The 15902-nt window shown below is 36.1% G+C and overlaps 1 protein-coding gene across 1 annotated transcript in view; it reads left to right on the top strand.

The window, feature by feature from the left end:
* Positions 1 to 2337: 2337 nt before the first annotated feature.
* Positions 2338 to 15902, top strand: part of LOC133659660 (PRELI domain containing protein 3A-like) — a 20235-nt gene continuing 6670 nt past the window's right edge. Inside the window, exon 1 of the mRNA XM_062062243.1 lies at positions 2338 to 2463. Coding sequence (XP_061918227.1) covers positions 2338 to 2463 — 126 coding nt within the window. The remainder of the gene's footprint in view (positions 2464 to 15902) is intronic.

The following is a 15902-nucleotide window of genomic DNA, read 5'->3' as shown; positions in this document are numbered from 1 at the left end:
GTGATTTTTTGGTTTAGAACATATTTTGCTTTATTAAATATTGACATGTTTCTTGCTACTTTATGTTGTATATTTTTACATGAGATTTCCAGTTCATTTTATCATCTATTATTACACCCAAAAATGTGTTTTCTTTTACCCTTTCAATATCTACTCCGTCTATTTATAATTGTGTTTGACTTTCTCTTCTACTGTTACCAAAGTAACAGTAGAACTGAACAAATGACAAAACATTAAAACACAGAGAAATATCTAAGAAGTTATGTTTATGTCTGTGGTGCTAAATCTGTATGGTAAAGGCAGGTTTTTTTTTAAATGCAATACTTTGCGGTAAAATGGTTTTCAAAGGCAAATGATTGATCGCTATGAAATCTGACTAGCAACATATAGCGACGCAAGAATGTATGATGTATAATGCATTACATAATAAAAAATGTTGTCGTTGACAGAGCAAACATTGTTTTAAATGTGCCTTTCTACTTGATTAAAAAAAAAAAAAAAAAAAAAGACTCCTCTGGATCATTAAGTTTTATACAAATACAAACATTTACTCCTGCAGTGTGCACATGCTATGCATCCTATTACTTCAAACTCTTTATTAATTATCTCAAACTGAGGGCCAAACCAGAGTCCATGGACATATGTAAGATATTCCGCAGGATAACATTGCAGGCCAACAGTCAATATCCAATATCTCGTAAGATTGCAGAAAACACACGCTTGGAAACAGAATATTTGATGTTGCTGCTTTTTCTCGCTGGCCTTTCATGTTGTTGAGTAGTTATAATTGAGCGTGTGGAGTGTCCGGGGAGATCAAGTTTTGGTATTCTGGTTGGAGGGCTAAAAACTACTTATCATGCATTACCGTCCTAGTTGGACCTCAGGATTTGGAAGTCAAAAGAGTTTCTGATGTACAATTTTTTTATTTTTTGATCAATCGACAGCTGCTGGACATGACAACCAGCGCGCACACACACACACACCCTAAAACACCCTCCCTTTTTATCTTAATATTCCATTTTCGGAGTCACTTCGCATTCTGCCTCCATATGAGAGCGGCGGCTGCGGTTGACCTTGACGACTCGCGATCATTCCCAATCCAAGGTTCTCTCAAACTCTCTAGGGCCCAGACCCCGCAAACCCACCCCCACCCCCACACCCACACTCCACCATCCCTTTGGCTGCCCCCTCCTCTCGTGTGCACCTCCCTTGGCCCGTGCCTGGGTCATTAATTATCTAATGGAATCAATACACCGTTAGATTGGACCGGAGTGACCCCGCACACCCTCAGGTGCGCCTCCGCCGTGATGGCGGTTCTCGCAGAAGAGGGGGTGCATAGGAATGATGGTCATAACATGTGCTGTCCCTAATCTGGCAGAATCAGGAGAACAGTGATAAATAAATGATTAGAAAGAAGAGCGGAGGGGCGGGGAGGGAGGCAAATTAGAGAGAAATGATGGAGGAATGAAGACAGAGATGAAAAAAAAAGGGAGAGGGGAGTTGCTAATGTTCACCATTGGTGATCAATACACTTCTCCTCCTCCACTTTTATAACAAGAAGCTTTGGTGAGCCTGCTTTTCATGTCCAAGTTTCCTCACAGGCATCTGTCATAATTACTGCCTGCTTTTCAAACTGTATGCACACAGAGTGGACACTTCACGAGGTACACGGGTAATATGATGTACTGCATGCTACTGGGAGAAATAGGCAAACCAAACCATCACTAATTACAACCACAATAATAAACCTTGTTAAAGTGATACCTCTTACTTTGTCAATCAAAACTAAGCGTTGCTAAGCGACGTCGAATCGACATTGAGGCTTTAATTGCAATTAAGTGCAATAAATAACCACAAGAGGCTGAGGTAATTTGTTGGGTTTTTTCGCCATCACCGGCCTTTGGGTGACAAACATGTTTGCCAATCAGAATTGTTAAGCTTTGTGTTTGTTTGTCTCTTCAAGCAGTGGGAAATAGGTCTCACTCTGCGCACCGCTCTCAGCACCCGAGCGCATTTATTTAACAGTAGAATTAACTGAACACAAAGAGCCCTCCTTTTAGTCAGCTTTACACACACAGGAAGCACAGAAAATGCTGTAAAGTAACACAAATTGGGAGGGAAAAAAACAGGATTAAAAAGCAAAATGTCCGGTTGTGGGAATATTTCAGCTCCAAAGTGGATGGGCAATATAGGCCCATCAACACGGACGAACGAGCAAGAATGCCAACAAACAAAAGACGATTTTCAAACTGGGGAAAAAAAAGCACTTTAAGATGTTCAATATTTATTTAAGTATTGTATTTATTAAGTTGGCTGAAGGCGGTAAACTCCCGCGACATGGGGCCAAAGAAGGTGCTCTCTCCTGATGAAGGTGAGGAGATAAGGCGATCACTTGAATTTTTAACAGCAGAGGTATCAGCCATTAAGCAGTACCAACAGACAATTATGCAGCTGGTGGAGGAGGTAAAAATTCTACGAGTCGAGAATGATGCAAAAACTTTACAAACAGAACAGTTAACAGACCGAGTGGATGAACTGGAACAATACACAAGAATAAATGACGTTATTTTGACCGGGCTTAATATTAAGCCCCGTTCATATGCTCGGGCGGTGACCGCCAATGGTGGAGAAGAGCCCGGGAATTTGGACATCTCCACAGAGAGGCAAGTGGCAACATTCATGGAGTCAAAAGGCATATTCATGGACATGGCAAATGTGGAAGCTTGTCACCCACTCCATAAAAAGAAAGATAATTCGGCACCAGTAATAATAATGAGATTTGTCAATAGGAAACATAAAACCGCATTACTAAAACAAGGGAGGAAGTTGAAAGGAACAGACGTGTACATAAATGAACATTTAACAAAGAAAAACGCAGACATAGCCAGAAAAGCACGTAGCTTAAGAAAACAAGGAAAAATACAACAAACATGGACAGCAAACTGTAAAATATTTATTAAACTAAATGGAACACCAGAGGAAGCAAGAGTAATAGTCATAAGGAAAATAGCAGAGCTGGATAAATATCAATAACGATAAAAAAATTAAACACAACCATGACACAAACAAACAATAATCAATCAAACAGAGAATTTATAACCTTTTCCAGCACCGACTATAACAGGACGGAATTGGACAGTGCTATAGATCCAGACATACATTTTTTTTCTCACATGGACAATAATTGTTTATATTATACAGAAGTATAGTACAACACCAACATTAATTCCAATAACAAACTGTCAATTATTCATATTAACTGCAGAAGCTTGTATGCCAATTTTAACAATATGAAATTATTTTTGGAACACTTTAAAGAACCTTTCAAAATTATCGCTGTATCAGAGACATGGACGGATCCAAAAAAAGGAATGGACTTTGGACTAGAAGGATATGAACTCAATTATATTAATAGAGTAAATAAGAATGGAGGCGGAGTTGCTGTATATGTGATGAAGGACTTCCATTACAAGGTGGTAAAAGACATGTCACTGGCTATTGACAATGTTTTAGAGTGTATAACCATTGAGATATGTCATGAAAGAAATAGAAATGTATTGATCAGTTGTATATACTGTATAGGGCACCCAACTCAAGTATTGAAGGATTTGAAGACTGGATTAAGGGAACTTTCAATGGAATCAGTCAAAAAGTACTCTTTTTATGTGGAGACTTCAACATTGAGCTCTTGAACCCCAACAAGCAAAAGTCCATTAATGATTTCACAGATACAATGTATAGTATGAGTTTGTATCCTCAAATCACAAGGCCAACCAGAATTGCAAGTCACAGTGCTACACTTATTGACAATATATTCACTAATGTCTTTGATAATAATATAACAAGTGGACTGTTAACAACCGACATCAGCGACCATCTGCCAGTCTTTACTATTTATGATGGGAACTACAGGAAGAAGAACATTGACAAAAAGACATTTCAAAGACTATGTACAGAGGAAGGAATGATTTTCTTCAAGAAGGATCTGAGGAAACAAAGTTGGGACAATGTATATAATGAAGATGATGTAAATGATGCATATGGGAATTTTGTCAACACCTTTCTAACACTCTATGATAAACATTGCCCATGGAAAGAACGTAGTAAGAAGCAAAAGAAAAACAACCAACCGTGGATGACAAAAGGACTGAAAAATGCTTGTCACAAAAAAAACACATTGTATCGAATATTTATAACACAAAGATCTATAGAGGCAGAAAATAAGTATAAGAAATATAAAAACAAGCTAATTGGTATACTACGAACATGTAAGAAGGAATACTACAGTCAATTATTAAACAAGAACAAAAACAACATGAGAGCAACATGGGGCATCCTAAATAGCATCATTAAAAATGGTGCTAAGAAAGATTACCCCCAGTACTTTCTAGATGGACATTACAAAAAATGACAATATGAACCAAATAGCTGAACGTTTCAATGATTATTTTGTTAATATCGGAACAAATCTGGATCAAAGAATTCCAAATGCAGATGATGGGTCAGTTGAGGACTTGAGTGAGCTCATAGACAGAAATCCCAATTCCATGTTTCTTAAAAGTGTAACAAAAGAAGAAATAATCAAAATTGTAAAAAATTGTAAATACAAGACTTCAACTGACTGTCATGGAATAGATATGGTAACGATAAAAAAGGTTATAGAAGACATTTCAGAACCTCTGACATATATCACCAATGTATCATTTTTAACCGGAAAATTCCCAGACAAAATGAAAATTGCAAAAGTCGTACCAATCTATAAGAATGGAGACGTACACCAGTTTACTAACTACAGACCAATTTCATTACTTCCACAATTCTCCAAAATCATGGAAAAATTATTCAATAGTCGATTAGATTTATTTATTAACAAAAGTGGGACGCTCGTGGAGAACCAATATGAATTTCGAGCAAATATCTCAACATCAATACCATTAATTAAAATAACAGAGGAAATTACCAATGCAATAGATGGTAAAGAATGTGCGGCAGCAGTATTCATGGACTTAACAAAAGCATTTGATACAATTAATCATTATATTTTAATACAAAAATTACAACGATATGGCATCAGAGGTTTGGTATTGAACTGGGTAAGAAGCTATTTAACCAACAGGAAGCAATATGTGAAGATGAGTGAAAATATGTCAACACGGCTAGATATATCCTGTGGTGTGCCGCAGGGATCAATACTGGGACCAAAATTGTTTAATCTTTATATAAACGACATTTGTAAAGTTACAAAGGACTTAAAGTAAGTTTTATTTGCAGATGATACAACTGCTTTCTGTTCAGGAGAGAACACACAGAAGATAATACAAATAATAACAGAAGAAATGAACAAATTAAAAAGATGGTTTGACAAAAACAGACTATCTTTGAATCTCAGTAAAACTAAAATAATGCTATTTGGCAATAGCAGGAAAGAGCACCATACGCAAATACAAATAGACGGAGTAGACATCGAAAGGGTAAAAGAAACCAGATTTTTGGGAGTATTAATAGCTGATAAAATGAACTGGAAATCTCATATACAAAACATACAACATAAGGTAGCAAAAAACATTTAAATAATGAATAAAACAAAACACATCCTGGGCCAAAAATCACTTCATATTCTCTACTGCTCACTAGTGTTACCATATCTGAGTTATTGTGCAGAAATATGGGGAAATAAGTACAAATGTGCGCTACATTCGTTAACCATGTTACAAAAAAGATCAGTTAGAATAATACATAATGTTGGATATAGAGAACATACAAACCCTATATTTATTAAGTCAAAAATATTAAAGTTTGGTGATTTGGTAAAATTGCAAACAGCTAAAATGATGTACAAAGCAAACTATAACCTGCTACCAAAGAATGTACAACATTTCTTCTCAACTAAAGAGGAGAAATATAACCTTAGAGGAAAAAATAATTTAAAACATTTATATGCACGTACAACACTTAAAACTTTTAGCATAACAGTATGTGGAATTAAATTATGGAATGGATTAAGTAAAGAAGTTAAAAATTGTACTGACATGATCCAGTTTAAGAGGTTGTTTAAATTAATAGTGCTTACAAAGTACAAAGAAGAGGAATTATGAGAAAAACTTCCAACCTTATTGAAAATATTCTTCATCTCAGTATGTTAATAATGACTGAATTAATTAATTACATATTACAAACTGTTGTATATACTAATTCATAGATGTTATTTTATTATATAAAAAGGTCAGTAAATGATTTTATATAATTGTAAATGCTTTGAAGTGGGAAAGGGGTAGGATTAAATAAGCTTTGCTTCTTCCTACTCCTTTTCGGGCATGATGTAAATGAAATGATATGAAATTGTGTGATGTATTATGATGTAAATGTGTTCATGTTCGAAATAAACTAAAAGAAAGAAAGAAAGAAAGTATTTTTTTACTCACAGAAATTAGTCCATTTTACTTATTTTTTTATTTAGGATAGCTTAAAGTTATTTAACTTCCAATTACAGTACATTGGTAAACAATTTGACATTAATTAGAAATAAAAGTATACATCCCTTAAAACAGGGGTCCCTAAACTACGGCCCGCCAGCGTCCAAAATCAGGAAGTATAAAAAAAATAAATTAAAAAAAAAAAAAAGTTCCCTGTCTTTTCTTTTCCACTTTGTACCGCTTGCTACTCACGGTGTCTCCTAGCCGCTCAGGCAAATCATATTGTCTAAAAATGCATTTTCTCATCGATAACGTGACATCATCGCGCGCGCGGAAATTGCGCTATATATATCTAAAATATATATATCAGGCATGTGATTTGACCACAATGAAAAAGACTGAAAAAATTTCCGGGGGTCTGGGGGACGAAGGCCCCCAGCCAGGTCCAGCCAGGTTGCCCCCCTTGTCCCCCCCCACCAGTGCCCTGGTGGGCTGGTGGGGGGGACAAGGGGGGCAACGCCCCCCGAAGCTCCTGGTTTTTCACCAATTTAACATGCTAAAATTAACAAAGACAGCACCATTTGAAGAAAATATTTTAGTGTTTAAAGACATGAAAACATCATTAATAGAACATACATAACCCAATTATCCTAATGAATCACTGTATATGGTTCAGTCCCAACAGTATTTAGTCACTAATATTTACATCTTGTGTTCATTTCACATCCACAGGTGTCACATTGATCAGTGTTATTATCTACAGTTTATTTACAGTATTACCACATTACTTCAGTTCACTTCACACATTAGCTTTCTCAGAGAGCCCAGCCCTAACATGAGCTTTCCTTGCAAATGTATTTAACAAAATACCAAATGTAAACATTTCATTCTTTTCGCCAAAATAGGATATAAATTTATGAAAATAATTAAACGTGTTTAGTATTGTTTACTCATATTTGAATATAGGAAATAATAATAATGTGAGGACACTGACATATTGCATGAAACAAGTGTGAAAATATTTACCTTCAAGATTGTTACACCACTGACAATAGTTTCAAGAGACTACATAAGAACTTAATATTATAAAATAGTATTATATGCAAATTTATTTCAAATAAATTGTTAACTGTATTCAATAATGCGACTCTTTGAATTTCTGTAATTTCATAAAATATTTTCACGTGGCTTTTTATTTTTAGAAAAACCCATTTATATTTCGCAAAGCAATAATTGGTTAATATTTAAAAACAAACATGCGTATTTCGCAAGCAAATATTTTTTAGCTTACCTCATTATTAACAACCCTGTCTGCAACTGAAGTGGTTCGTTTGGGTGGATCTTTCCTCTCGATGTAAACAAAGGATGAAGTCCGTAAGGTTTGCTCTCTTTCGGTTGACATCCAAAAGTACCAGCTAGTGAAAAGTTTGTTTTCCTTGCTTCAAGTTGTTTCATATGTTTTTGGCGTTTCGCATGTACTTCCAAAGCCTTGAAACCTCGTGATCCATAGTCAATATTATCATGACACCACGTGCACAAAACCTTTCCGGGACGATCGATTTTCCGAATAAAATCACCGAACAAAGTCGTAACTTCCTTTTTCCCAACAGTATCAGTGATTTCCCTTTCCATCCAGTCCCATCGAAACTTATTTTTGACATGTTTATCAATTTATTTTACTCGTAAAGCGTCCTTTCTCTCGAGAACCGACATCTTTACATATGGAAAATGGCGGTATGATGACGTTATTAACGTCATCATTCATAACAGATGTCCTGATTGGTCACAAGGAACATATCGACCAATCAACTACGGCGTAATATAAACTACGTCTCGAAACTTGATTTAGGGTCGGAAAAAACCCCCGAAAAACGGGAGATAATTTTTTTCCCCCCGAGATTAAAAAAGACGGAATTCCGACTTTAGACGGAAAAATCACATGCCTGTATATATATATATATATACACATACATATATACATATATATATATATATATATATATATATATACACATACATATATACATATATATATATATATATATATATATATATATATATATATATATATATATACAGCCCGGCCCCCGGCCAAATTGTTTTAACCCAATGCGGCCCCCGAGTCAAAAAGTTTGGGGACCCCTGCCTTAAATGATTGTTTTTTATTGTTAATTTCATTATTATTATATATTGAGATTATATTTAAATTTTAGTTATTAGCAATTATTTCTTAATTTTAAGTCTGTCTGCAGAAAGCCAAATATTTTTTAAAGTAGATTATTGCATATTGTTCTAATGTGTGGCACCTTGAGACAAGAATATGTTGACTGACAGTCTAAAAGTAACATGTCTTCTTTCACTTATTTTCTCAGCTTCATGCATGTTTATAATGTATAAAATATACAAATCTCAAATTTAAGAAAAATCGCAATTAGGTTTTTTCTCAAAATAGTGCACCCCTACTGAGAATGTGTGTCCCCCAAGTCAGACTGACTTCAGCTGCTACTTCTGGGCTTTGTCTTCTTTTTCACAATTATAGGAGACTCTTCTAAACCGTGTCTTTAACAAAAGAAGATGCAGTCTTTTATTAAAACCTTTGGGCTGACAAGAAGCGGCCATTTTTCTCCTAAAACAAGACATACAGGATCAAGAGATTTGTTCACGAATTAAAAAAACAAAAAAAACAATCAGTAAAACAATTAAAAGTTATCAGTGAGTCTCATGGTAGCTGTTAACCAGCTGTTAAAAAAGGCTGTGCCAATTAAAAAAAAGCACACATTGGTTTAAACTCTGCAAGAGGAAAAAGGTTTCAAGTTGGAATAAATGGGGAGTCAATGCAAAGGTTTCCTTTTACAGGGTTCGTATACCTTTTCCATGGCCAAATTCAAGCACTTTTTAAGGACTTTCAAGATACATTTTCCAGTTTTTCCAGTACCCTTCAAAAGGCAAAAACCAGTGTGAATCAATCCATAGCCTTGTTGTTTGAGGTCACCAAATGCCGTGTGTAGGAAAATTACGGAAAATCTGCTAAAACCTAAGCCTAACATTGAACCAGCAGTTACTATTAACTGAATGGGGCATAGAAAATGAAGCAGTGTTTCTGTAGACTATTCATTGTCATTGGTGTTTGCAAACGTGTCTCCATTTGTATTTTTTTTTTAATTTCTTGTTCTTTTTCTTACTTACAGCACTCAATGACATTGAATAGCACGGATTGACACAGAAGGAAGAATAAAATAGAATAGTAAAACATACCTTAAAACAGGGGTCGCCAACCAAAAATTTTGAAATGTTGAGCCATATTGGACCAAAAATACAAAAAAGTAATCTGTCTGGAGCCGCAAAAAATTTAAAGACTTATATTAGTGTTATAATGAAGGCAACACATGATGTAAGTACCATATTTTTCGGACTATAAATCGCTCCGGGGTATAAGTCGCACCGGCCGAAAATGCACAATAAAGAAGGAAAAAAACATATAAGTCGAGAATAGTGAACAACAGGCTGAATAAATGTACGTTAAATAACCAACTGAGAACGAGGCTGGTATGTTAACGTAACATATTATGGTAAGAGTCATTCAAATTATAACATATAAAACATGCTATACGTTTACCAAACAATCTTGTCACTCCTAATCGCTAAATCCCATGAAATCTTATACGTCTAGTCTCTTACGTGAATGAGCTAAATAATATTATTTGATATTTTACGGTAATGTGTTAATAATTTCACATATAAGTCGCTCCTGAGTATAAGTTGCACCCCCGGCCAAACTATGAAAAAAACTGCAACTTATAGTCCGAAAAATACGGTAGCTAATTAGCTATATTAACTTACTATCAAAATGACTATGTGTTGCAGGCTCGCGCAAATCTTCATTGACAGAAATGTTGAAATGTAATATTTATTCTACACATTTTTACAACATTAGAAACAATTAGTAAAACTTGTCACAGGGTGAGATAACTCATGGAAATGACTGTCTTAGAATGCCCAAGGTATAGATGTGTGTGTCCAAGTTAAAGGAAACGCAGGCTGCCTTCTTCGAATAGATTTATTACAATCTTTGGCTAGCTGGCTAACGTTTGCTGTGGTCTGGAACAACATGGCACACTAACAACTATCAGAAATGCAGCCAATAATACGTACAGATGTGTCATGAAACATGGAACAATAACCTAAATACACAGAGGACATAAGTAAAGGAAATTAAATGACCTCACATATAGCTACAAACGAGGCATAATGGTGCAATATGTACATACAGCTAGCCTAAATAGCATGTTAGCATTGATTAGCTTGTAGTCATGCAGTGACCAAATATGCCTGATTAGCACTCCAACAAGTCAATAATATCAACTAAGCTCACCTTTGTGCATTCATGCAAAGTATAAAACGTTTGGTGGACAAAATGAGCCAAAGAAGGAGTGGCATAAAACATGTCTTTCTGTGGCATCGTTGGAGAAAGTTATACATGTAAACAAACTGTTGAGTCACAGTCCACACTATGGTGAGTTCAAGGGCCGCTAATATTAGGACAAAACGGCGCTCTCCAAATACTCTCATTAGTGAAGCATAAACACAATTAGGAAGGTTTGTGTCGTGTTTGTCCTCCTACAGAAACCATATTACAACAAAAAATAGATTTTTCACCCCATTTTTTTTCTATTCCCATACATTTTTGAAAAAGCTCCATGGAGCCACCAGGGCGCCGCTCAAGAGCTGCTTGTGGCTCTAGAGCCGCGGGTTGCTGACCCCCGCCTTAAAAGAAGTGCAGAATATATCACCTAAAACACTAAAATGTAATAAATAAATAAAAAATTTATGAAACAAGAAAAAAAAAACGACCAAGATATCCTGCCTAACTGGATTTGAACGCCGGAGAGTAAAAACATGTTTTTAACGTAGGTTTAAATTGGCTCAGAGACCGGGGGGATCTAATAGATAGTGGAAGTAAGTTAAGTTCTTACTTAACATGAACCAAAACTGCACTGCGGCATACTTCATAAATCTTCCCAATATGTTAACTTCATTTAACTACACAAGATAACCCTCTTGTCAGCGTTCACCACAACTCAAACAAGAGTGGTGTAAAGTATAAGTAAGGGTGAAAGTATATAAATCCGTAATAAATCACACAAACACAAGTGCAGACAACAATAATGCAAATATCCGTGTAGAATGCGTAATATTTACCCTTAATTGATTCATGAATCCATGGCCATTAAGCATGGTAAGTCTTCCTATTACTTCTGCTGATATTTCTTCTTGATTCCGTATAGGTTGGTGTAAGATACTTTTGTGAGAGCTTTTCTGTGTCCAGCGCAGTCAAACAGGATGTAACGCACAGCGCTTTTTTTGTGAACGCCAAAAGTGTTGTTTACTGTATCTTTGAGCTCTACTTGAAGGTCTTAACTCATTCTCTTTCTATGCCACATCAATGTGGAATACACTCCCAACAGGTGTAAAAGAAAGGGCATCTCTATCCTCCTTCAAAACCGCACTAAAAGAACACCTCCAGGCAACTTCAAACCTAAACTAACACCCTCCCTTCCTCATCATACCTCTTCGGATTGTAAATAATCAAATGTAAACAATCAAATGTAGACACTTTTTCTTATAATTTCTGATCTCTCTCTCTGTGTCCAATACTTGCTGTACATATCCTACCAAGTCAGACCTACACTGTTCCAATGTCAATTTCTCTGATGATGCAATTGTTGATGACTGAAGTGTTGATACCAACCAAACTTAAAGGCCTACTGAAATGAATTTTTTTTATTTAAACGGGGATAGCAGATCCATTCTATGTGTCATACTTGATCATTTTGCGATATTGCCATATTTTTGCTGAAAGGATTTAGTATAGAACAACGTCGATAAAGTTCGCAACTTTTGGTCTCTGATAAAAAAAAACCTTGCCCCTACCGGAAGTAGCGTGACGTTGTCAGTTGTTCACTCCCTCATATTTTCCTATTGTTTTCAACGCAGCTAGAGCTATTCGGACCATTACCCCATTAATTTGAGCGAGGATGAAATATTCGTGGACGAGGAACGTTAGAATGATGGACTAGAATGCAGTGAAATACATATTTTTTTTCGCTCTGACCGTAACTTAGGTACAAGCTGGCTCATTGGATTCCACACTCTCTCCTTTTTCTATTGTGGATCACAGATTTGTATTTTAAACCACCTCGGATACTATATCCTCTTGAAAATGACAGTCGAGAACGCGAAATAGACATTCAGTGCCTTTTATCTCCACGACAATACATCGACAAAGCTCATGCTAATTAGCATGAGCTAACGTGATAGCATCTGTCTCAAATGCAGATAGAAACAAAATAAATAAATCCCTGTTTGATTCAAATGCAGTCAGTTGTCATTTGCCCAAATTCTTTAGTGGTGTTTCTTAAGGTTTCATTTTAGGTCCTTTTTTCTTTATCATTTGGGCTGTTCAACGGGTGGCCCTGGAGTTCAGTTCAGAAAACTTGTTAGACTCGCGTTTTTGCAGCAAATTCTGAACAATTCCAGAATGCTGTTATGGAGATGATATTTGTCTTGACTTTTTTGCAGGAGGTTCTTAAAAACGGCAGAGCTCGCCTGTAACTGTGACGGCGGGGCGCATGGTAATGCACGGATAATTTTCCCAGGATGCAGACGGAACTACGTAGGTAAAAGAAGGATTTATTCTTCATAAATCAGGCAAAATACAGAAAAGTGTGTCGATGGCACGGGAAGCTAAGGAAATAGCTAACAGGAAAAACTTAGCATTGAAAACAAGAAAACCCATGGCAAAGCTTAGCTCAGGAATCAAATGGAAAACACACGTAACGTGTTGCATAGCGCAAACAAGACAGCCAGACAGAGTGTGGCGAAAAGCAGGAATAAATAGCTTTCTGATTAGTGCCCGGGAGCAGGTGAGTGTCCCGAACACTAATCAGAGGCAGGCAGAGGTGGGTAGTAACGCGCTACATTTACCCCGTTACATCTACTTGAGTAACTTTTGGGATAAATTGTACTTCTAAGAGTAGTTTTAATGCAACATACTTTTACTTTTACTTGAGTATATTTGTAGAGAAGAAACGCTACTTTTACTCCGCTCCATTTATCTACATTCAGCTCGCTACTCGCTACTAATTTTTATCGATCTGTTAATGCACGCTTTGTTTGTTTTGGTTTGTCAGACAGACCTTCAAAGTAGGTTCTAGCGCATGCCTGCGTTTCACCAATCAGATGCAGTCACTGGTGACCTTTGACTCCGTTTCACCAATCAGATGCAGTCACTGGTGACCTTTGACTCCGTTTCACCAATCAGATGCAGTCACTGGTGACGTTGGACCAATCAAACAGAGCCAGGCGGTCACATGACCGTCACACGTGGACCCCGACTTAAACAAGTTGAAAAACGTATTCGGGTGTTACCATTTAGTGGTCAATTGTACGGAATATGTACTGTACTCTGCAATCTACTAATAAAAGTTTCAATCAATCAATCAAAAGTGTGAAGGAAAAAAAGACACTTTTTTATTTCAACCGTACCTCTCTCAAAAGCCTAAAGACTGACCGCACAGTTCCTGTCTTCACAATAAAAGTGCTGCTCCATCGCGCCTGCACTAACAAAATAAGAGTCTCCGAAAGCCAGCGCAAACAAGCTAGCAAGCTACGGAGTTTGCCGCCAATGTATTTCTTGTAAAGTGTATAAAAACGAATATGGAAGCTGGACAAATAAAATGCCAAAAACCAACCACTTTCATGTGGTATTAGACAGAAAGGAGGAACTTTTTTTCTTCTCCATTTGAAAACGTGGACGTTATCAGCACTACTGTCTGATTCTAATCAATGCAAGTCATCAGAATCAGGTAATACACCAACTTATATTCTTGTCTTCATGAAAGAAAGGAATCTATATGTTAAACATGCATGTATATTCATTAAAACACCTTTAACATGTGAACAAAAACGGCAAAATAAATATAAATTATATACTGTATATATATATATATATATATATATATATATATATATATATATATATATATATATATATATATATATATATACTGTGTATATATATATATATATATACATATATATATATATATATATGATATGTGTGTGTATGTATATGTATATATGAGGTAGATCACCTCGATTTGGTCATTTATTAAGTAATTGATTAATGTTGAAAAACTTATTGGGGCGTTACCATTTAGTGGTCAATTGTACGGAATATGTACTGTACTGTGCAATCTACTAATACAAGTTTCAATCACTCAATCAATGAATGCCTACTGAGTCTATGGTGCTGTTAAGTTATTGTGGCTCAATTTGCCTTAATTTTTTTTAATTTTAATGTATTATTATCTAATATATATTATTGTTTTAGTTGCTTAAGAGATATTCCTGGCTCTGAATTTGCTCATTGCTATTTTTATGTTTTTGTGCATTATTTGTTGCCGTCATCATTAAAGGAACAGGTTACTCATCAGTTACTCAGTACTTGAGTAGTTTTTTCACAACATACTTTTTAGTTTTACTCAAGTAAATATTTGGGTGACTACTCCTTACTTTTACTTGAGTAATAAATCTCTAAAGTAACAGTACTCTTACTTGAGTACAATTTCTGGCTACTCTACCCACCTCTGGAGGCAGGTGAAAATAATCATGGCAACCAAGAAAACACAAACCCATAGGTGCTGAAACAGAACTAAGGGAGTCTTTAACTAAACAAAACATGATCCGGGCAAATTAAATAGACCTAAAATCAAATGTCTACTGTAGAGGACGCTGTTTCTTCAGAGTTTACAAGATAGGGAGAAGCCCCGCCCACGTTAGCTTTCTGGAAATGTAAACTAATTTAGTTGAATATCACAGATGCAACTTTCCAAAGTTTTTCAAGCATTATAAAGTTAAAGTACCACTGATAGTCACACGCACACACTAGGTGTGGTGAAATTACCCTCTGCATTTGACGCATCCCCTTGTTCTACCCCCTGGGAGGTGAGGGGAGCAGAGAGCAGCAGCAGTGGCCGCGTTAGGGAATCGTTTGGTGAGTTAACCCCAGGGTTTCCCACACATTCATTTATTTGTGGCGGCCCCCCACGAAAGAATTACGTCCGCCACAAATAAAAAAAATTTAAAAAAATTTAAAAAATTGGGGGGAAAAAAACAATTTTTTTTGGTCCTCTCCAGCTTCTCAGGCAAATCATATAGTTGATGTAGATGCCCATATCGGCTGTTCAGATTTACTTTACAAAAGAGAAGTGTAGGATACTTCTCTTGTTGCCTTATTTGTATTTGACTTTATTAAATGTATTTATATTACAAACACAACATGTGTATATAACAAAGGGTGCAAAGTCTGCAGGCAGTAGGAATCACATGGTTAAGAGTAGGGAGTAAAACTGATGGCAGTCTAAAGTTCAAGATTTTTGGAGCTCTTTGTTCAATGGATCAGATGTTTGATGAAGCTCTGTGTCTATC

The sequence above is a fragment of the Entelurus aequoreus genome, linkage group LG11 (genome assembly GCF_033978785.1).
Source record: "Entelurus aequoreus isolate RoL-2023_Sb linkage group LG11, RoL_Eaeq_v1.1, whole genome shotgun sequence".
Lineage (NCBI taxonomy): Eukaryota > Metazoa > Chordata > Actinopteri > Syngnathiformes > Syngnathidae > Entelurus > Entelurus aequoreus.
Note: the sequence above shows the minus strand (reverse complement) of the source record. Positions and strands in the feature narration are given on the sequence as shown.